This window comes from Gopherus flavomarginatus, chromosome 1, assembly GCF_025201925.1.
Source record: "Gopherus flavomarginatus isolate rGopFla2 chromosome 1, rGopFla2.mat.asm, whole genome shotgun sequence".
NCBI lineage: Eukaryota > Metazoa > Chordata > Testudines > Testudinidae > Gopherus > Gopherus flavomarginatus.
The window spans coordinates 236613827-236638570 of record NC_066617.1 but is presented as its reverse complement, the minus strand read 5'-3'; the positions used below and the strand labels follow the sequence as shown (position 1 = coordinate 236638570).

At 39.7% G+C, this 24744-nt stretch overlaps 1 protein-coding gene across 12 annotated transcripts in view; it reads left to right on the top strand.

Annotated features, from left to right (window-relative positions):
• The window catches only part of TBL1X (transducin beta like 1 X-linked), a 268281-nt gene that overhangs the window by 211915 nt on the left and 31622 nt on the right, over positions 1–24744 (top strand). For 10 of the 12 annotated variants that reach the window (XM_050964097.1, XM_050964061.1, XM_050964088.1 and 7 more), the window contains one exon: positions 19566–19711. In XM_050964097.1, the coding sequence (XP_050820054.1) occupies positions 19566–19711 (146 nt within the window). Of the gene's footprint in view, positions 1–14034; positions 14128–17312; positions 17333–19565; positions 19712–24744 lie in introns of those variants that run through there. The other 2 variants (XM_050964113.1, XM_050964122.1) reach the window with 2 other exon arrangements.

Sequence of the window (24744 nt, the reverse complement as noted above, 5' to 3'; positions counted from 1 at the left end):
GTTCCTTTTTTCTCCTTTAATGTTCTCTTTCGAGAATTCTAAGCTTTTGCCTTTGAAATTTGTGTGAGTAGGGAGAGATGACAAAAAGGAAACATGCACAAGACAAGTAGGCAAAGCCATACAAAGCCGGAATATTCCTAGATCGTTACAAATATTTCACAGCTGTGAGGCAGCAGGTCGCTTGAGGTTAATTCAAACATTGTCACGGCAAAGGTACCTGTGGGTACTGTGCACTTCCTCATGAAAATACTCTAATGACATGATTATGCAGGAAGTTCAAGCCTTTTAAAGTTGAAAAATTCATCAATAAACCTCAAAGGTTACTTTCTCTTGCGTAATACCTTACTAGACCGGAAAGCTTATACCCAAGAGAATTAAAAGAATTGATTGAAGATCTCTCTTAACCATTATTGTTAATTTTTAACAAATTTTAGATTACTGGGAAAGTTCCAAAGGAATGGAAAAAAGTGAATCTTGTTCCAGTTTTTTAGAAGGGTAAATGGGATGATCCAGATAACTATAGATTATTTAGTCTCAAATTGATACTGGTAAACTCATGGAAAGGCTGATAAGGGACATGGAATCATAACTAGTGCCAGTCAACATGGTTTTATGGACAACAGGTCTTGTAAAAAAAATTGATATAATTTTTGATGTGATCACAAATTTGGTCGACAACAGTAACTACGCTGACATAATATATTTTGACTTCTGTAAGGCATTTGACTTACTCCCACATGAGATTCTGATAAAATATTAGCACTATAGAAAATCAGTGTATCCCATGCTAGATATTTTAAAAACTAATTAACTAATTAAAGTTCAAAAAGTAGTTGTACATACAGAATATTCATGCAATCGGAATTTTTCGGCTTAAGTTCTATAGGGATCTGTTCTTGGATCAATGTTGTTTAAGATCTTTATCAATGATCTGGAAGAAAAGATAAAATTTGCAGATGACCTGAAAATTAGTGAAGTGATAAATAAGGATGTGGTCAAGTCAGTTATACACACTGATCTGGATCACTTGGTAAGGTGGGCTCATGTAAACAAAAGGTATTTTAATACAGACAAATTCAAGATTATACATCTGAAACAAAGAATGTAGGTGTTCATGCTTCAAAGACGGGGACTGTATTCTGGAATACAGTGACACTGAAAAGAATATAGGGGGCAAGGGAGATCACTAATGGAACGTGAGCTCCTAGTGTGATGCTGTAGCTAAGAAAGAGAACATAATTATTGGATGGATAAGCAGGGGGAGCTCAAATAAGAGAAGGGAGGGGATATTACCACTGTATATGGCATTAGTGGCATATAGTGGCATTACTAAAATATTATGTTCCATTCTGATGTCCAGACTTAAAAAGAAAAATTGAAAAATTACAAAGGGTTTAAAAGAGCTACAAAAACAATATGAGATCTGGAAAACATTCCTAATAGTGAGAAGTTTAAGATCCAAGCTCAGTCTTGATCCAAGAGAAAGGTGATCACTGCCTACAAATATTTACATGGGGAAGAGATTTCTGATAATAGACACACTTCGATCTAGCACAGGGATTCTCATACTGGGGGTCAGGACACTTCAGGGGGTCTGGAAGTTATTATGTCAGCCTCCACCCCAAACCCTGCTTTGCCTCCAACATTTATAATGCTGTTATAACATGTTAAAAACATGTTTTTCATGTATAAGGGGGGATCACACTCAGAGGCTTGCTATGTGAAAGGGCTCACAAGTACTGAAAACCACTGATGTAGCAGAAACAGGCATAGTGAAGCTAGAGAAATTCAGACTAGAAGTAAAGTACACATTTTTAATAGTGAGGGTAATTAACCATTGCAATAATTTACCTAGGAACGTGGTATATTCTGTATCACTTGAAATCTTTAAATCAAGACTGGATATCTTTCTAAAAGATATGCAGTAGCTCAAACAGAAGTTATGGTCTTGGTACAAATATTATTGAGTGAGGGTTATGGGATATGTTATGCAGCAGGTTAGACTAGATGATCATAATGGGTCTCATCTGACCATCGAATCTATGAATCTACTTCTCTACCTCACCCCATGGAATTCCAGGTAGGGTGATTAATCCTGAAACTCCTTCTTTTTCCCATAACCCTCCCATTTGTAGTAACCATAATTGCAACAATCAATCCTTTGGCCTGGTGGATTAGCAAATATATGCAAAATGAGTCCATTCTGTAGATTATTATTGTTTATAATTTATACTTTGTACTATCAAACTGTCAAGGAGCTCGAGGACCATAATCTCATTGTGTTAAGTGTTGTACAAACACAGAACAGAAGACCGTCCTTGCCCCAAAGAGCTTATCATCTTAGTATAAAAAGAAGAGACAACAGATGGACCTAGACAGATGAGGGAATACAAGGAAACAATGAGACAATATTGGTCAGCATGATTGGCAGTAATATGAACACGCATGTGGTCTAATCATTATCAGGATTTTGTAGACATCATGGCAAAGGAGGATTTTGAAGTAGGGTAATGAGTTAGTTATGCGGATGTTTATGGGGAGCACCTTCCAAGCATGAGGGGCAACATGAGAGAAAACACAAAGGTGTGCTTGCTTGAAAATTAACAAGTCGGTGATGTAGGCTGTCACTGTTGGCCAATCAGAGGTGGGAGTCGACGTTGTGATAGTGAATGAGAGATAATAGATAGGGTGGGGATAGGCCATGTAGGGTCTTGGCAGTGAAGACAAGTAGCTTTTGTTTGATGCTGTAGAGAAGGGGTAGCCATGGTCAAAGCAATGTTCTAGGAGACTGATCGTTGCAACAACATTCTGAACAGATATGAGTGGGGCAAGGCCAGAAAAAAGGTTGTTTCAGTAACTGAGATATGAAATTATGAGAACCTGGATAGTAACCTTGGCTCTGTGAATGGATATGAAAGGCTGTATCTTGAGATGCTATGCTATTTATTTCTTCGCTTATAAATATGAAAAACATATAGGTCTTATTGACCCTACAATTACAGTGTCAACCCTCCAATGCACTAGATCAGTGGTTCCCAAACTTGTTCTACCACTTGTGCAGGGAAAGCCCCTGGCTGCCCGGGCCAGTATGTTTACCTGCTGTGTCTGCAGGTTCGGCCAATCGCGGTTCCTAGTGGCCGCAGTTCACTGCTCCAGGCCAATGGGAGCTGCTGGAAGTGGCGGCCAGTGCGTCTCTCAGCCCACACTGTTTCCAGAAGCTCCCATTGGCCTGGAGCAGAGAACTGCGGCCACTGGGAACCGCGATCAGGCGAACCTGCAGATGCAGCAGGTAAACAAACCAGTGGAACAAGTTTGGGAACCACTGCACAAGATGCCTTAAATATATAACAGGCATTTGATAGTAGGTTTACCAAAAAATAAGAAATAAACTTCTGTGACCTGTAAAATTTCCCAGGAAATCACATTTTGACATTTCATTTCGTATTTGAAAGGAGGGCTTCTAAAAATATAGAGCATAAAGTGCTTCTCTGGGGCTGTCCTATCAATGTTGAATCTGTGAGACGGTTCATCAGTGGCATAATAGTATTGTTACATGTTACTTGTCTTTACCAGAAAACAATTTTTAATAGGTCCCTCAAATATTTGTCTTAAGCTTTTCATGGAATCCCTGTGTTTTTGTAATGTTTATAGGTACCCCGTGTTTCCCAGAATGGACAGTGTCTGCTTAAGCTCTGTGTCACACAGATTCCAAAAATATTTAACTACAGCTCTGCTCCCCTCCAGGTACCCAGTAGATTTCTAGTGCTTCCACACTTTTTCCCCAAGTGTAGCACTGTGTGTGTATTATTCTCCCCCTAACCATTAGAAAATACTTCTAAGAACTGCACATGGGAATAAAAAGCTCAGGCCAAAATTTTCAGAACTCCAAGCTTCTAAATCCATATTTAGGCACCTGATTTTCAAAGGGTCTGAGCATCACTAGACCTGGTTGAGTTCACTGGGATTTGTGAGTACTCAGGACCTCAGAAAATGTGGTCACTTTATGTTTAGGTGCCTAAATACTAATTTAAGGGTTTCACTTTATATGCCCATGTGTGAAAATGTTGACCTTGCTTACTGAAGTTACAGAGACTTGCTATTAGTTTCTTCCAGAATGAATGAGTTGCAATACCACACAACCACTTAGAATCCAGAATATAGAGTTCCCACATGCTGCCATGACTGCCCAAAACAGAACATATGATTATTTACATTCCAGAAAGGACATCAGAACAATGCAATGAGAGACATGTGTTGTGATTAAAAGAATTCCAGTGACAAACTGAATGGTGAGAAGTAGAAATTGAAAATCCAGGTGCGTTGATATATCTGAAACTTGCCTTAATTCTGCTTCTCATGTTTAATCTAAATACTCTAAACTGAAACAGGCTTTCAGATATGAGTGACAAATCCATACCTGGCACAAATGCAGCAAAATTTTTTGTCCCTACAGCCCAGCCACTTGTCACTTACAATTTCTTAAAACTATTTCAAAATTAATAATTTTTATTTATTGATTTGTGATCCTTTTCTGGCTTCTAAGGCTCTTTTCTGATGTTCCTTCACTTCAGTTTGTTCCGCAATATGATTTCACTGCCCTAAAATTACCTCCCTATCTATCTCTGGCTTATACTGCTTAAAAAACAAACAAAAATCATAGCAGCTGCCTGGCAGTGACTGTCATAGTTAAGGTCACATAACGGTTTCGATTCTTACACTCATAGCTTTCTGAAACTTTTCCCTTTCGACCTGAAGTTTTCCATGCTTTGTCTGCCCAAAGGTTGATACCAGACTCTTCAGAGTGCAATCAGTATCTGCCACGGCATCCAGCTTGATGGTGGGATAGAAACATTCACTGGATGATTTTGCTAAAATGATCAGCAGTGAAATTGTTAGGTGCTGATCTTTGAATATTTACCATTCAGCTTCAGAATAGTTATTCGCTCCTCCTCAACGAAGGTGGATTGGGCAGCTTGTGTCTTATAGCTGTTTTAAATTTTCTGTTTGGAAACTCAAGAAAACAGCAATGTGGTGTTGTGTGTTTGGCTCATGTTAGATAGAGATTTTTTTTTTTTAAGGGCTAGGAATTTCTCTGTTATTTAAAGCTTAGACTGAGGCAAAAGTTATGCAATAAAAGGAGATTTTGCAGAACTATAGAAACCGCAAGGCCCTGTTATTAGTTTAAACTTCAGAGGGGTAGCCGTGTTAGTCTGGATCTGTAAAAGCAGCAAAGAATCCTGTGGCACCTTATAGACTAACAGACGTTTTGGAGCATGATGCCAACTCTGCCCGCATATCTACACCAGCGACACCATCACAGGACCTAACCAGATCAGCCACACCATCACTGGTTCATTCACCTGCACATCCACCAATGTAATATACGCCATCATATGCCAGCAATGCCCCTCTGCTATGTACATCGGCCAAACTGGACAGTCTCTACGGAAAAGGATAAATGGACACAAATCAGACATTAGGAATGGCAATATACAAAAACCTGTAGGAGAGCACTTCAACCTCCCTGGCCACACTATAGCAGACCTTAAGGTGGCCATCCTGCAGCAAAAAAACTTCAGGACCCGACTTCAAAGAGAAACTGCTGAGCTTCAGTTCATCTGCAAATTTGACACCATCAGCTCAGGACTGAACAAAGACTGTGAATGGCTTGCCAACTACAGAACCAGTTTCTCCTCTCTTGGTTTTCACACCTCAACTATTAGAACAGGGCCTCATCCTCCCTGATTGAACTGACCTTGTTATCTCTAGCTTGCTTGCTAGCATATATATACCTGCCCCTGGATATTTCCACCACATGCATCTGAAGAAGTGGGTATTCACCCACGAAAGCTCATGCTCCAAAACGTCTGTTAGTCTATAAGGTGCCACAGGATTCTTTGCTAGTTTAAACTTGTATATGTGGGAGAAGGGCTCCTTCCTGTAAACCTTCTAAGGTGAACTAGAGGGGCACACTTCCGCCTATGGAGTTCCTAAGGTGCATGGGAATATTTTCTTAACAGATCTCATAAAGTTAATGGAACAGGGAGTTCTAATGTTGTCAGTTTAAATAGTTCAGGCTCTCTGAGCTAAGAGGTGAAAACAATATCTATGTGCTCCTTACAATTTCTTGAAAGCCAGCAGAACTTCAAAGCCTTGGAGAGGGAAGTACTTCTTTTTTTTAATCTTTTAATTTTTTTAAAACTTTTACATTTTATGCAAAAATTAAATGTTATGGTTGAACAGCTAAGATCTTGAAAGTTAGGAAATACTTAAAGGTAGATTAATACTCTGTCCCCTTTGAGTTTATATCATATGACACAATCTTAAATTGCATGACCACATACGGTTTCTCAAATAAAAGAACATACATTTTTTTCTGTATGTTTAGGCACATATTTATAGCATTTAGAGTGCTGTGGACTACTGTGTATACCACAGAGTTTGTATTTTTTATGAAAAGTGCATATTTACTCAAAATAGTTCAGATGAAGCATAGCATAGAATAATAATAAAAAATATTGGTGTATGTAGGTCAGCTACATTTGCTTCATAGTTACCTGCCTCATCCTTTGCAAATCAGGAAGACTGTGCTGCAAGTTGAACAGGAAATATTGAGTGTGTGGGTTTTGACAAAATTATTAAAGTACACACCTTGAAGAATAATTTATTATAAAGAAGCATAAGTCAGTCAATGTACTGGACCACTGTGACAACAAAAATATTGCACTGTTCTCATATTTATGAAGTCTGATGATGATGATTATCTTCACAGACCTTTTAAAGAGCCTCTCTGTAAATATGCTTTTAAACAATATCACTCAAGTGCTGCTGAATTTACCTGGTGCATGTACAAAGCTCACATCAGCTGCTACATTTCAACATGTACTAGTCACGTCTTTTGAAGCCTCCAAATTACAGCAAAAAGGACAAGAGAGCTCAGTAGAAAAGAACTTAATTACATATTGTTTTCTGTCACTTAAACCTTGTCTACACACAAAAGTAATACCATTTTAACTTTGCCAGTATAATTACAGCAGTACAAACTCCCTAGCATGGGCTCAGTTATACCAATATAAATGTGCTTATATAGCTTATTCCATCTTTTTGTTTTGTGCTGTACAATGCGTAACCTATTTATGGTCCATGACTAGGTCTCCTTGGCACTGCAGTAATGCCAATAGATAATTATATAATAAACCAGTATATCTGTGCCCACACTAGGGGTTATGCTGTGTTTATTATTTTGGTAAAACAATACACCTCTAACTGACAGCTATATCAGTACAAAAACTGTGTTTAGACCAGAACTAAACTGCTCTGTGCCTCAGTTTCCCCTCCTGTAAACTGAGGGTAATAATACTTACCCTGCCTCGCATGGGGTGTTGAGGTTTTGTTCATTAATATTTATAAAGCACGCTGAAGTCCTCTGGTTGAAGGCACTGCAAAAACGTTGAATAGCTTCTATTTTATTTGATCAAAGCGTGAGATAAGGGTGCAGAACTAGATACGGGTGGAGCGTGGCCAGGAGTTAGTTGCTTATTCTGAGTATCTGGACAACAAGAATGAGATGGTGAATCCAACTTTTCAAGTGTTAAAACTAGCCTTCATGGCAATATGAAGTCAATTTTTAGTTGTTGTGATTTAGCAGCGAGCTGGTCTGTGGGCGAACAGGCTTATTTACACGATGTCTCATTTTCCAGTGGCCCAACCCACTCAGTGAAAAGAGAATTGCTTCTGCAGATGAGCCAAATTTCTGATGAATAGGCGGCTCGATGTAGAGCCAAGATTTGTGAACTTCCAGGGGTTATTTCAGATGCACAGAGCCCTTAGTGTTCTTAGTACAGATGTTGTATCTGCAATATTCGAAAACAATGCTTGAGAAATTGAACAAAATCAGCATTAGTTCAAATAGGTACGTCTCTCAATAACTGACCTGATTATTTAAAGAGAAACTGTCAAGTGGATTTTTATAAATCGGCTAATTAAAAAGAAATATTTTCTGTTAGATTATGCTTTATATAGTCTTTTTTTAACTCATCTGAAAACATTAAGAAGCCTTCCCCTCTCCTGCTCCTTTGCTTCTATTATCTTTTTTAAAACTAAGGGAAACTGGCTGTACAGTACATTGGGGACCATGAAACTGGCTGTATTCAAAGTATTGTCAAAAGTACATAGTTAAAAATGAAAGACTTTCAACTTTTTTTTTTCAAATATAATAATCTTGGACATTACTTGTAATAGTAGCAGTGCAAATTTTTCAGACAGAAATGTGATTTTTTCAGTTGATGGCCCTTTTGAATGAAGAGTTCTTCATTACACTGCCTGATAAATGTTGATGTTCTAGTGTCTCATAGCACATCATATAGCCCTTACAGATGTATTTTCATTCCAACTTATAGCTTATTTATTTAACTAATGGGAAATAAACATTATTTCTCAGTTTAGAACTTTATTACTATCCATAATTCCTCACTCTGCTTGCCACCGTCTTTATTCACTCTGAAAATATGAAATACATTTAAAAGATCCAGAAGTGCGATTAGAAGTCAAGCTCATTTCACTTATGATCAAAGTCAAGTTTGGATCCAGATTAAAGTCAAGTTTGGATCCAGATGTGAAAGGGTTTGGTCTAAACATGCAATTTTTCTCTAATGCATTTTGCCAACCTCTTGTAGATAAAAAGCAATTTGGCTTTTATGCTGACAACACCTTTATGTCACAAGAAATAATGTGAGAATCATGGTCACAGTGTGCATTTTTTTCTAGGCCAACATAGGGAGGCAGTATATCAATAGTCCTGTTATGAAATCCAAACCCCACATTTAACAAAACAAAGGACAATTTTTTTGTCTGTAGATACAGAAGCGTAACAGTTTGGTCATTCCTTGTTCTGGTTCAGTTTTCAGAGGAAACTAATCAACTGTATACCCATGGTATTTTGTATGTTAATAATTGAAAAATAATCAACATTATGTATGTAAACTGTGTTACTTATGTTCCCAAATATTTATTTCTTATGCACAAGTGCCCATATGAGTAAATACATGTTATGCAAATTTTGAAAACTTGTCCCACTGCATGTCTTTCACTCTTATTCATTTTGCATCAGGAAGGCATATTAAAATGTAGTGTAAGGAAAGCAATTCAGAATTTAGCAAGTTCTGGTAAAGGAAAAGAAATACACTGAGTATCCTGTTCTTCTGCCATTCGCAAAGCCCTACCTAGTATTTCCTTCTGAATCATTTCACAGATTTACAAACGTGGCTGTTTTAAATTCTCTTTGGCCTGTGCCTTGGCATAGAGTGTCAGATCTGAGCATGTGTGGTCATTTTTAAGACAGAAGAACACAAACGATTGTACTCTTTTTCAGATGTGCTTTTTGACCCATAATTCCAAGCAAGTTTATAGACGTTTTTAAATTAGACTTTGTACATTATTAGTCTGTAATAAAGATGTATCTATTGTGCTGTATTGAATAAATTATTGACGTGAGACATTTTAGAAGGACTTGCTGAATAAATAAAAGGGTTTACTGAATATCATAGGCGTGGGGGGGAATTGCAGTATCAATTTTGGGAAAAAGTTTTAGATCAGGCCTGCCCTTGAAAGGTTTTGCCAGCATAGGTATATTATACCAGCAAGGTGGATGAAGCTCACACTTGCAGTAATGCACATTTGCCAGTATATCTGATTCCAGCTATCTTGGCCACAGTTTTGCTAGTATAACTACATCTATAGCAGGGGCTTTTGCTGGCACAACTGTGTTGGTCACAAGTCACACCTCACCACACCTCTGCTATGCCAGCAAATGTTTGTGGTGTAGATCTGACCTTGCTATCTTGGGAACTGAAAAGTCTATGGTGACCATCTGTAGAAACCATCTGAGTGTTGAAAGCCTTGCTTGTTCATTAGTGAGTGTCAACAGCAATGTCCTTTTCACTGCTGCTTGCAGGTGGTTATTGTAACTGACGGAAGAACACAGCTTAGAGCAAAACCTGCTAAATATGATCTCCCTTGCCTAAAAATGAGTCTTGAAATGATACACATCCTCTCCTTTGACCTCTGGTTCAGAGGACAGGTCTGGAAGATGATGATGATATTAATGTGGATGATTTCTTTGGAGTGGCCGTCGGAGAAGATTGCAAATCTTGCTGATTTGCATAAATAGTTACATTAAAATGCCAGATCAGTGTTGACATTTAATTACAGACTGTCAGGCTAATTTATATAGCGTGATTAAAAGATAGAATTATTTCAAGCTTTATTTTTTAAAACAAAACAAAAAAACCTCTTTCCATTTTCCTTGTCCTGCCTCCTCCCTGTATCATATTTCTCAAATAGATTTAAATGGTAAAAGCCAAAGACTGCTCATCAAAAGATCATTTCCAAGTTTTATTAATCTTTTCCAACATATTTTCCTGCTTCACAAAGACAATCCCTGCCCAAAGCATTCTTTGGCACATCATAAAATAATTTGGGGTTGCAGAGTTTCACTCTGAATTCTTGGCAGATGCTGAGCAGGTCAGATATCCAAGGAAAAGGGTGTAACTTTTAATATTTGTGAATAATTGCTTCTACAAAACTTAATAGGCAACCATGCACACTGTAATTTTGGCAGCTGACATAAACTACAGTGTAGGATCCTTTCTTTATATTTCCCAGGGACTATGAAAGAACTTGTAATACAGGACCCATTTCCCAGGGTTCTGGAAATCATTTTAATAGTTCAGTAACCCTAATCTTAATACAAATGTGCAGGCCCTATTGTTCAGCTGATTTTCTAAAAATATATTTTGACTGCAGTTGTTATTTTACATTGCTAATGTGTGTCCTTGTTAAGTCCTTTATGTAATCACTAAGATAAGCCATCAAAAATAAGCAGGCGCTGCTGAAAAAGAGAGAGGCACTCTAGGACATAATACCCAAAATGAAAAAAGCTCAACTTGGAAAAAAATCGGAGTCTGCTGTGAATAATAAACAAGATGCGGTTTAGGATATGTGCCCACCTTTAAACTGTCTGCATTAAAACAGAACACATGCAGTGGCTCAAGGCAGCAGAATGATATTAACCTATGTAAATAATCTCTTAGAGATATCAGGGTTCCTCTTGTGATGCCACCAATTTACTCATACTCAGCTCTGGAAGGAAAGTATATTCAATGCCTCCATAATTGCCCTGTGATAAATAGAGATTTAATCAAAATAAAAGCTACAGTTCTGCTAGTAAATGTCATTGATAATGCAACATATGACTGGGTCAGGGAAAAAGAGCGAATGACTATCGGCTGGCAGTTCGGTCACTCTTCTGGGGAACATCTGACTTCAAAGACCTGCTCCAGTGGAACAGCTTCACCAGGGCAGATGAAGAGAGATTCACTCCACAATAGCCTGGGAGGGCACTGCCTTGGGAGAGGGAAGACCTGGCCTCAAGTCCCTTCTCCAGAGCAGAAATTCCAACCCTAGTCTCCCCCATCCCAAGTGAGTGTCCTAACCACTGGGCATGCCTTCTCCAGCTGTTTTGTGAATCTAGTGCTTTAAAAATACCTGGAAGCAAAACGTCTTGGGTCAAAGGACAGGTTTTGTTTAACCTTCAAATGGGCTTTTTCAATTCACTGGCATTTTTGGAATTTCCAGTTCAAACTAAACTGACTTTTTAAAAATAAAAATGGGAACTGCCAACAAACTGAAAAATCACTTTTTTGGCCAATTCTGATTACAAGCCCTGGCTTGTACTTTGCAAATAAATAGTTGATATACCTGCTTTTCACCTCCCTACCCAGTAACCCTTCAAAATATTTATTTTCATCCTCATTTTTGTATGCTTCTAATTAGTTATTCTTTCAGTGCCTCCCCCTCACCCCATTTGTGGTAGCAAGACTCTTATTTATTTCTAAGCATCACATCACACCATTCTTCCTTCCCTTCCTTCCTCTGAGATGTAACTCCCAAGACCCAGATGTCAAACTGTGGAAGATATTTTTCCAGAAGTTGCATCTGGGCCCTTGGCAGGCTCCGCAGACGTTTGTGCTGGCAGCTTTGGAGTTACTCAGGGGATGGGGACACAGTTAAGCTGCAGATGGGACTGTGTGGGATGTCTTGTCCTTCTGAATGCCACTTTCTTTCGATTCACTTGTAATTCTACAGAATGCCTCTACTTGATACATCTAAATCCTTCGTGAGATTTGCACATAGCCCTATTTATGGAAATAAAGACGGCTCTTTTACCCCCTCATACCCAGATATTTTTTTTCTGCAGCCTGTGGTACTAGCCAACTTCCTAATACACATTCCACTCTTGCACAATTTTTTACAACAGTTAAATTCACAGTCTTGGTGCCAGTGCTTATGCTGCTTTAAAAAAATATTCATACACTCAGAATCCCCAAATTGCCAGGAACATGCAAACCAGAGCCATTTTAAAACCAGAGTTATTTTAAAACCATTTTGTAACTCTGCTCTTTCTGCTCTACCTATCAAATAGCTTTTAAGGGAATAAATATGCTACTTGGGGGAAGAGGAAGGAAGAAATGGGATGGGGGTTCAGTGAAAAAGTATGGTCTCAATAAATAATATTTTTAAATCTTGGTTATCTTAACTATGATTAGAGCTGGTTAAACCCAACTAGAAGACTGTGGCAAATACTCATTTATATTCCAAGTGGCTGCTCAGTTTGACAGAGTTCATTCCCCCTCCCCCATTATTAACAAATGTAACAAATCCAGGTGGTCTGTATAGGATGAACCCAGGACTTCTGGATCTAAAAGCATCAGCCTTTACTGTTTCAGCTAAAGGACTAGGATCACTGTGCAAAAGCAGGAACAGCCACACAAATCTCCATATGAAGAACCACTTTGTTAGTATGAGTTATATAAACATTTGTGAGAATGGGTTTTTATTCCCAAATGTTTGTATGAAGAGCGGTCATTCTCCAAACACCTGGGATTTGGTCTGTCACAAAAATATTCTGTAGAAACGATGCACAGTTTTGTGGTCATAATTCCTTGTTCTCCATGTCATTCAGTCAGGGAGCAGTAACAGTGCTGAGGTGGCAAATCACATGTTGTGAATAATTAAAATGAACAGTTTGCAAAAAACCTAGAGGCTAAAACTTGTTTTTATAAGCTATTTTAATTGTGGTAAATAAATTTAGCCTGCTCTGGAGGAGCTCACAAACAGAAACAAGAACTAAACTAAACAAATAATTCAGCCAGCTCTAACCAGGATCCCCACAATGGCAGGGCTGGCCTGTGATGCCACAGAAGCTACTGCTTCCAAGGAGAAGTTGTCATCCTGCACGCCCATCCAAGTGCAGCACAATGCACAATAGCTGTTGTAGTGTAAGATAGTAAGTCACACAAGACAGCTATTTACAGAGTTAAAGGAGTCAGAAAGAGAAAGGTGATCTTAATTTATGTCAGCTACTTGAATTTATGATTGCTAGACCAGCTAGGACAGATAATACTCAAAAGTACCTCATTTGTAGGTTTATAAGTAAAAATCCTTACCTCACATTTCAGTTGAGACCTAAATCCACAGAAGAGAGGGAATTCTCACTTAGATTGCCATGGCAACATAACTCTCTCCCACAATTGTGTCTGTGTTTTGGAAATGCATTGCTGCTGTTCCGAAAGTTTGCGAGGTGTATTACAGGCAATTTAAGATGGCAAGATCTTTTCCCCCAAAAGCTTGCAACGTGGACAGTTACAGACAAAGAACAGAATTGTGTTTATTAAAAAGGCAACAGCTAATTGACATACCCGATCCCTTTAATATCACATATAAAAACTGTTTTAAGAAGTACCATATTCAATGGAAAATGTATAACCAATTCAGAGGAAAATTCATGTTTATCTAACTTTCTGCGAATGAAGCAAAATGCCTAGAACATGAATTTTGTGCAATTGTCAGACAGATATATTTTTGGTGTGAATTAGGCAATATGCATTAACGTTTTTAGGGGTTTTTTTTAAATTCTGTTTCCATTGCATTCATTCTAAGCCCATTATCTTGTCCTCCATCAAATCCTTTTTCAAGGCCCAGTTCTTCCATGATTCCTACAAGACATCAGCTAACTAATAATGGCTATATTAAGGAGCTGCCGTGTAGACCTGCTGTGTTTTTTGAAAGGTATATAATGTATGTATAAATTACACATATTTTGATTGTTTACCTTTTCTCCTCTTTCCACAATATGGCAAAAACAAATTAAGAGTCGGGCAACATTCCCATGGGTCCGTTTTCTGGAAGCAAACAATAATAGCAGCGTAATGAATTGGAATATGTCACTCACAGATGACAAGCCAGTTCAACTGGGAGAAGGGGAGGCAGAAAGGAACTAGTGTGTGGCATTATATTCCCCCTCTCCTGCCATTTGATTATTCTTACTTCTTTAGGGATAGTCACTACCTCAGAGGGTCCACAATCTCTTGCTATGTGTCTGTGTAGGAATTAACACAACTTGGTCCCAATTCCTTGTTAGTACAAGATAACAAATTAATAATAATTTATGGAATAATGTGGAATTACTGCAATGATGAAAATTAAATCCAGTTTATGGGAAATAATACACATGGAGACACAGCACTTGTCTACACAGGGACACTCAGGAAAACTAATCAAATTAATGAAAAGTGTGAATTTTAAGTGGTTTAGTTAAAGTGCCTTAAACCCTGTGTGGACACTCTCAAGTCTGGTTTACACTACAGAGTCAGGCTGGTGCAAGGCAGCTTTATGTCGACCTAACTATAGAAGTGTCTACACTTAAATTTTGCTCCTGACGATATAAATGTCCTGCTGTGCCGACTTCTGAACTCCACCTCATGAGTGGTGAGGACGTGCACCACTGATACAAGGAGCAAACTATAGTCATGCACATGCAATGTAGTTACTGTGGCAGCTGTATGCTGATGCAAGTTAGGTCGGCTTAATTTTGTAATGTAGACATGGCCTCATTCAGAATTTAAGTGGCCTTAATTTGGTTTAGTTTTATTTCAATTAAGCTATACCAAATTAAGGCTACTTACGAGTATGTCCACAGGGGTTTAATGCAGTTTAACTAATCCACTTTAAATTCACACCTTTAGGCCATGTCTACATCTAAAATTTTGCAGCGCTGGTTGTTACAGCTGTATTAGTACAGCTGTATAGGGCCAGCGCTGCAGAGTGGCCACACTTACAGCAACCAGCGCTGCAAGTGGTGTTAGATGTGGCCACACTGCAGCGCTGTTGGGCGGCTTCAAGGGGTTTCGGGGAACGCGAGAGCAAACCGGGAAAGGAGACCAGCTTCGCCGCGGTTTGCTCTCGCGTTCCCCGAACCCCCCTGCAAACCGCAGGGAAGGAGACCTGCTTGCTCGGGTTCGGGGAACGCGAGAGCAAACCGGGAAAGGAGACCAGCTTCGCCGCGGTTTGCTCTCGCGTTCCACGAACCACCCTGCAAACCGCAGGGAAGGAGACCTGCTTGTTCGGGGAACGCGAGAGCAAACCGCGGCGAAGCTGGTCTCCTTCCCCGGTTTGCTCTCGCGTTCCCCGAACCACCCAGCAAACCGCAGGGAAGGAGACCTGCTTGCTCGGGGAACGCGAGAGCAAACCGCGGCGAAGCTGGTCTCCTTCCCCGGTTTGCTCTCGCGTTCCCCGAACCGCCGAGCAAGCAGGTCTCCTTCCCTGAGGTTTGCTGGGTGGTTCGCGGAACGCGAGAGCAAACCGCGGCGAAGCTGGTCTCCTTCCCCGGTTTGCTCTCGCGTTCCCGGAACCACCCTGCAAACCGCGGGGAAGGAGACCTGCTTGCTCGGGGTTCGGGGAACGCGAGAGCAAACCGGGGAAGGAGACCAGCTTGATTACCAGAGGCTTCCTCAGGTATGCTGGGATACCTGCTTATTCCACGGAGGTCAAGAAAAGCGCTGGTAAGTGTCTATACTTGATTACCAGCGCTGGATCACCAGCGCTGGATCCTCTACACCCGAGACAAAACGGGAGTACGGCCAGCGCTGCAAACAGGGAGTTGCAGCGCTGGTGGTGCCCTGCAGATGTGTACACCTCCTAAGTTGCAGCGCTGTAACTCCCTCACCAGCGCTGCAACTTTCTGATGTAGACAAGCCCTTAGTTAATTAGGATTGATTTTCCAGAGTGTCACTATGTAGCTAAGCACACAGATTCAACAACTTTTCTCTCCCAGTTTATTCAGTATTGTGACAGTGTGTCTGGTTTCAGTTGATTACAAATTCGCATTGTCCCCATCATATCATATGTACCATTTGCGGAGCACATTCTATCTCTGCTCTCCCCCTCCCCAACTGCCTCAACAGTCTGCATGCAGTCATCAGAGCGGGGGTGGTCCAGTTTCTTGGCATTTAGCTCCTTAATGTGGGTTTCTGAACCTTAGAAGAGGGGCCAAATTGACTCCACGTAACATGACCGTTTAAATAGCTAACCTTTGAAACATGCCTTTGTTTAATGGAGATCTTCTCTGTGTATGTCTGAAATATAGAGAGATACAAGACGACTATGTAATACTGTACACAGACATCAAAGAGATCTGATGACATCTGGTAACCATAAAAGCAAAACTCAAGTGATTTACGATGTCATTGGAACCCTGACTTGTGTGCAGCTTCATTCAGTTTTCCTGTTGTGAGAGTTATACTTCAAAAGCATACACTGTATAACATCTCCATTTCCTTGTTGATTTTATAAAATGTTGCTGGAGAAGTACAAGAAACTAGGAGAGAATTTTTTTCTTCTTTTTTAAAACATGCAGTTTAATTTCAAGACTGTTCTAAAAGGGATTATAACGTGAGATATTGTCCATTCAGCCAACCTTTGTTTGATGAACTCCTTGATTTTCACACTACAGTCTTATTTGTTAAAAGGTTAGGAAAGCTGTCTTGACTCTTTAATATGGCTGATGCTCAAAAGATTGAATATTGCTTTTTCAATGATGCCTTAGCTATGACTGTTTTGTTTTGTTGTCTGGCGGTTGCTTTTGTAATGGTATGTTATTTAAACATCTGCAGAGATGCTATACATTTATATAAGCTAGAAGCCAAACATCTGTTTTTAAATCCATGTTTCAAGTCCCTTCCCCCGCCTAATATTTTCAGGATGTAAAATGAAAACCTTGAAGCTGTGTGTATTAATGTGACTTCTGCATGCTGAATAAGTGCGTTTTCATGTTCGAGCAGGTGATGATGAGTTAGCAGCCTTCAGTGATATGTCATGTCCCTCAGTATTGAGCAAGATGATGAGCTGCAGGCCCAAATTATAGCCTACAGTCTGCTGGCCCAAGATCTAACCTTCAGCCTGCCAACAATCAACGGAGAAAAGGATGCAATAACAGGTGTAAAAGTGTAGTTAAGATGAAACCTAGTGTTCGTCTACACTAGTAGCTTTACATCTGTTGCTGCAGGGTTTGGTGGTTTGGAGTTTTAATGCTGCCAGTCCTTTGATGTAGCCAGAGACCACTTATAAAATCCTTACCTGTCAGGATCACAGAGTAACTTTGGTGTGAACTTTAATGCTTTTTGACCCACAGTTTAGTCACCCGATTACTCTCCATTTATGAGTGCATGAGTAGATCAGCCATGAAATCAATGACACCATTCTAAAAAGAGCAGACATTAAAAAATATGTTATAATGTGCACAAATTTAAAATAAAGTAGGACCTATTTGGGTAATATTGGATAGTCACACACCATAGACATGGAGATTTCAGTGTTAAGTGACTCTGTTATGAGACCAGGGTTCTGGACTGACACACTCCAGCACAGGTTAACTGTGTTCACTTTATTATTATTTATTTACTTATTTTTGCACCAGCCAGAAATGTGCTTTACACATTTGACAGAACAAATAAGAAAAAGTCCTTGCCCTGCAGAGCTTACAATTTAATCTGATGGGCGGTCAGGCAGCAAATAAACAGAAGAAGGCAGGACAGAGTAGCAAAGGACCAGGGTGATATAAATAAGATCACTCAGTTCTGTGCTTTACTTCACCCATTATTCTTTTTCAGACCTAAGCTTGTAGCCAGAGCTGAACCTCTTCAGCATACACATTGACACCCAAAAGGGACAGGGAGCATGGGGCAACATGTGGAGACAGTGGCAGATGTCAAGATGAGGGGGAAGGGAAGACAAGTAACAGAATAGGGGTGGGGGGAAGGCGAGAAACTTTATAAAGCAAATATTTCAATTTCAGTGGGGGTGTGTCTGAGGGGGTTGGGGAGACTGTATTTCTGAGTTTCTTTTTGCTACTGATCCAAGTAACTTGGATCATAGTTGTTTGGATTTGTTGCCAAAATAATCTTTCAAAGAGAGAGAGAGAGAGAGAGCATCCCTCCTGAAATTCTGGAATAACTCCGTAGTTCCCTCCCACTCCCCACACGTAGTTAGACAGAACATTGATATGGGGGGAAATCCCTTAACGGACAAAACTGTAAATTAAACCACTGTTGACAGGGGGAAGAGGTGTAGATATATATAACGGAAGTATTTTCATTTGAGAGCTGCTGTTCTCTTCTCCCACTCGTCTAGTCAGCAGAGAGTGTGAGGGTTTTCCTGTTTGAGACATGGCAATGGTGGTTTCCTCAAGGCTTTTAATGTTAGATTAATGCTCTGGAGACAATGCAGTGATAAATGGGTTCCTACAGTTATATCTACATCCTGTTCTCTCTTCCCCCTCCCACGTGTCCACTCACATGCACAGTCCAGATATTTTCCCAGGTTGTAATGCTTGTTCTTGCACAAAGCAACAGTTCTGACTAATTTCCCCTAGTGATTAAACTGCAGCTCCTTCTTTCAAAGTTTATCCGCTAAATCCTTTAATTTGAGATGCAGAGTGCTTTATTATCAGCTGTTTCCTAGGAAGATGACAAAAATGAAATGAGGACGAGAAAGGCTTATGGTTAACCAAGGAGTGGTGCCAGTGAATTGGCTTGTCATCTGTGATGTGATACTTTCCAATTCATTATTTTTGCTACTACTGTTCACTTCCAGAAAATAGATCCATGAGAGTGGCCTCCGTCTTTTTGTTGTTCTTTCATAGTATAATGACTAAGCTCTGCGTGTCAGATTATAGTCAGTAATCAGAGCTGTGGGCAGTGAATTGAGTGTTTCTTATTTTCTGCAAGAGAATGGCTCGCTTGTGTAAGCTGCAAGTATGCCTTGGCCAAATGCAACCTGTGCAATGATAAAGATTTAAGTATTTGGCTTTGGAAAAGCTTGATACTAAATTAGAGAGGCAACAGAAGATTCGAGTCAACTTTTTAGTAGCTGCACTTGCCACCAGCATGAGTTGTTTTAATAGGTATATTTTTTACTTGAACACTGATCGTGAAGACTTTTCATTTCTGTATAAGTTTTGTTTACAAATTAAATGTGGTTGGAGAGGAGGGGAAGAGGAAACAGTAAGATGGCTCTGTTAACCTAACTGACCCAATGCAATCAAACTGTATTTTTCCATTTGTGTTTCAGTGCCTTTCACAGTTTAAAACAGTATGTTTTTAGATTGAAAAGGGTGCCTGTCATGTTGATGAGTTCAGATTTCATATCATGGCTTCCTTTCTTGCTTTCAGGTTTTTCCCATTCGGCCTTTACATTTGGTATCGAAAGCCACATTAGTCAGTCCAACATCAATGGAACACTAGTGCCACCTGCTGCCCTCATCTCTATTCTTCAGAAAGGCCTGCAGTATGTGGAGGCTGAGATCAGCATCAATGAAGTAAGTACACTCGTTGCCACAAGCAGGAAGTGCACATTTGCAATTTGCAAACGTGCTAGAAGGCGGCATATCAAATCACACATTTTCGGTTTAACTCAACAGGTCAGATGAACATGAGACAGCTTCTGAAGTGTCTGGAGATTAGCTTCATTTTAATACAGTTCCCCCCAGAGAAGCACCTGAAAAGGCTCTAAGATACTTCCTATTTGCAATTATAGCTTGGAGGATGGATTTTTTTGATGGTACTGGTGCCTAAGTAAGGAAGTTAAATACACAGAGAGCCTTATGGTGCATAAGAAAATATATGTCCTTTAAAAAAAAAAAAAAGTTTCTGTTTTCAAAACCACAAGCCTTCAGTGGGTAAGGTCTGCATTGTATCTTAAAACTTCGATTGTATACTCTGTTAGTATAGAGGACTACCAGCAACTGATAGGGACCTGGTCCAAAACCCATTGAAGTCAATTGAAAGATTCCCATTGATTTCAATGTGCTTTTGGATCAAGCCTTAGAAAAGACACAAGTGGCAAAATGGTGTGACTGAGCAAGGCAAAAGAATCATAACATTCCTGAGTTCTAATCCTGACCCTGCAGTTGAATCCATCAAGCTGCAAGCTCCCAACAAAGTGGGCTGTTCAGTGAAACAAAGGGACTACACAGGAAAGTCCAGTAGTTCTGCTCGGTCTAACTTAAGAATATGGTGCTACAGCAAAAGGAAATGAGACAAGCCAGGTCTTACTATATTACACAATACTCACATGTATACTTTTAATTAAACAAGATCTTGATTCTAGATAAATAATAATTTCCCATGTGCACATTCACTCTCCCACCCCATGTACCTTGAGTAGTCATGGAAAAATACATTATAATATCCAAGCTAATAAATATATTTTAAAACAGGGAGGGGAACATTTTTACCTCTGTCAGGTAATACGTGGGTGGTGGGAATCTTTACTATATATATTAATTCATATGAAAGCTATCATCTCTTTTGACTGTAAAATATTTGTGCCTGAGCAGCAGGGGTGAGAACAAAAGGACAAGGGGAAAGAGGGTGAGGAAGAGCTTGTATTCTATAATGTAATGGTTGTATATCACTCATTTTTAGACGTAAAAAGTTATGTTTATTTTACTCTCTCAACAGAACCAGCAATATTTAGCAGTTATTTTTTTTTAATATAAAAGCAATGGTATTTGAGATTAATGCCAAATTACACAGTGATGTATTTGTAATAATAAAACCCCCGTAGGGATTTGTTTTAGTTTTCTGCCACTTAACATTTTGCAGTTGGATGCTGCAAAACATGTTGTGGTTGGATCCTGGCACCTATCATACAATATCAGGGTTGGAAGGGACCTCAAGAGGTCATCTAGTCCAACCTCCTGCTCAAAGCAGGACCAATCCCCAGACAGATTTTTGCCCTAATCCCTAAATGGCCTCCTCAAGTATTGAACTCACAGCCCTGGGTTTAGCAAGCCAATGCTCAAACCACTGAACTATCCCTCCCCTGACCCCTCTGGACATCACCATTGACAGTTTGGCCTCTGTGCTAATGCAAGAGTCATTCCAAGTAGATCTTATTCCGGATCACAGTCCGAATAGGGAAAATGCTCTAAAAATATGTACACTGTCGCAAGATTTACGGTGCTTTTATACGTTTTTTAAAACACTGATGATCACATTTTTGTATGCTTCATTGTGTTTTAACTTACTCAGACTGAAAACACTGATTATGAATTTGCTTGTCCAATTGTGCTATTTAATTTATTTAATAATTTTATCTCCAATTTCATGTCCCATAATACAATTGTGCTTTATAATTGCAAATATAATTTTTCCACTTTTATTTTAATGAATTGTGCTTGCACTTCATACTTAAACACTCACACAAAGACACTGAATTCTGAAATGATCAATAGCAAACAAAACTTGGAGGGAATTGGAAGCATTTCCTTGCCAATTATTCTGTTCAAAGAAGGTTAGAGCTAGACCTAAAAGGCCTCAGCATTTACTTTCATGCCAGCAATGATCACCTATTTTTGCTGGTGGTTGTTTTAAAGAGAGGGAGCTTACAATCTAAAAAGGCAACATAAGCAAAAAGTAGTAAGAAGGCAACCAATATGCACCTTCTCTAATGTGTGATGGGAAGGAATGTCTCCTTCCCAAGCCAGCATGCCTCCTCTACTGCTTTGTGCCTGCCAGGGACACCCCTGCACTATGGTGAATCCTCAGCTCCTTGACTGTTACAGCTTTTAAGTTCATGGTCTCCATTCTGCCACAAAATTAGGGACAAGGATCTGATTCTAAAATTCTGTGTACAGTAACTGGCCTGAGTTTTATATTCCAACTTCATTTTTTATGCCTGCAGTTATGCTAGACATATTTCTAAGTATCCAACTACATCAGCAAGTATTTAGTACGTTCTTAGACATCTACAGTAATGACCATTATTGTGTCCACAGTATTCTGCGTGCAGAAACAGAGGCCTTGTTAAGACTGTGGTGCTCTTAGCACTAAGGTGACCAGGAGTCCTAGTCAATTGAAGCCGGGAGAGAGCAGGGAGAGTGCTTGGGCCAAGAGCAGCGTGTGGAGCCGCCTGGCAAGCGAGGTCTCAGGGAAAGGGTGGGGCTAGGGTATTTGGTTTTGTGCAACTACAAAATTGGCAATCCTACTTAGCACAGATCCTCCACAATGAATAGAATCAAACCCTATGTGCCTTCAGTTAAAAGTGTCCTATGCCACGTGTCACATTTCAAGGAAGCTGCACCTGTATTTCCCCTCAGTGGTCCAGCAAGGGCACCCATTCTCAGGCTTCCAGCTCCCCAGGTCTCTTGGCTGGAAACCCAAATCTCACTCCCTTCTGACTGAGGAATTTCCAGGCTGCACAGTTCCCTGCCTTCATTTCCCCAGCATGGACAGGTTACCCAAGGACACCCACTTTTTTCTCTTCAGAGTCTGATAGTGATTGTGAGCAGATATAAATACTACAAAGATATAACTAAGCAAGCCTATTTTATTCTGAAGGTAAAAAGCACTTCAGAGAAAACCTTTTAAAAACAGTAAAAGAACCTGCATGCATGCTAATGAGTTTACCAGGAACCTACGCCTTCATATGGATTCTGGCAGGATAAGTCCTTCAATCCTCCCACCCTAGGCATTACCTTGGGGTTACAAATTCATAACAGCTTCAGCTCAGAAAAAGCACCCTATCTTATTGGGCCTCAGAATGCCAAGTCCTTCCAATCTTCTCTAAGGATTGAGGCCTTCAATGGACCAGAAATCTTGTTCTTTTGCTGCATCAGGAAAAAGGCCCTGAGTCAGTTTAAACTCAGATTATTTATCCAAAAGTCTCTTCTTTGTCTGTTGATCTCTGGAAAATCTGGTTTGAACTAGTATGCATATCTTGCGGGGAGAGGAGGATGACAAAGTTTGAAAATAATAGTTCCAACAAGTCCATACTAGCCAGCCAAATGGTTATCTTTAGATTTCAATTTTTAATTTGTTGTGGTAGTGAGGGGTGGGAGAGGGGTATTATAAAGTGAGAATAGTTTCCCAGCTACTTCATTTTACCACCTCTCCACCCAATCTCTCACCACTGTATATTGCCATTTCAGAAATCTGCTGCTGCTGAGTCACATCTATTTCCAAGAGTCAAACTGGGATAGCTTGCACCCTTGCTTTCATATTTAAAAAAATTAAATCTCTACCACTTGTGGTCATGAAGATAACCTTCAAAATGGGAATCAAATGTTAACTGATGTAATGATGTTTATCCCTGAGTCTGCAGGGAGCCCAAAACAATAGCTCAGAGAAGCGTGAACTTTTCCATTAATCTCAGTGGTGCATTATCCCTGAAATCTAATTATGAAAATATAATTGCCAACATTAACTATTTCACTATTTATTAAAATGCACAGACACTTTACACACCCTCTCAATTTGACCCCTGTCTGTGTCTCTACATAGCCCTTGACCCTTTTATTTTGGAATATAAAATCAAGGGAAAAAATACTAGCAAGATTTAGATAATTAAGCTTTGCATAACTCTGTTTTCTTTTATAAATTCAAAGACTTATGTGCCTGAATTTACATACTCTCTCAACCAATTATCCATCCACATTCGGTATTTCTACGTAAGAGAGAGAGCTCCAGTGTTCTGACTTTTTGATCATATCCAAGTCCTGTAACATCACAGTACTCAAAGACTCATAGACTTAAGGTCAGAAGGGACGATTATGATTATCTAGTCCAGGGATAGGCAGCCTATGGCACGGGTGCTGAAGGCGGCATGCAAGCTGATTTTCAGTGTGACTGACACTGCCCAGGTCCTGGCCACCAGCTGGGGGGCTCTGCATTTTAATTTAATTTTAAATGAAGCTTCTTAAGCATTTTTAAAACCTTATTTACTTTACATACAACAATAGTTTAGTTATATATTATAGACTTATAGAAAGAGACTTTCTAAAAACGTTAAAATGTATTACTGGCACACAGAACTTGAAATCAGAGTGAATAAATGAATACTCAGCACAGCACTTCTGAAAGGTTGCCGATCTCTGGTAGTCTGACCTCCTGCGCAATGCAGGCTACAGAATCTCACCCACTCACTCCTGTAACAAACCCCTAACCTATGTCTGAGTTATTGAAGTCCTCAATCATGGTTTAAAGATGTCAAGGTACAGAGAATCCTCCAGCAAGTGACCCATGCCCCACACTGCAGAGGAAGGTGAAAAATCTCCAGGGCCTCTGCCACTCTTCCCTGGAGGAAAATTCCTTCCTAACCCCAAATATGGTGATCAGTTAAACCCTGAACATGTGGGCAGGACTCACCAGCCAGCACCCAGGAAAGAATTCTCTATAGTAACTCATATCCTATCCCATCTAACATCCCATCACAGACCATTGGGCATATGGTCTGCTAATAATCAAAGATCAATTAATTGCCAAAGTGACGCTATCCCATCATACCATCCCCTCCATAAACTTATCAAGCTTAGTCTTGAAGCCAGATATGTCTTTTGCCCCCACTACT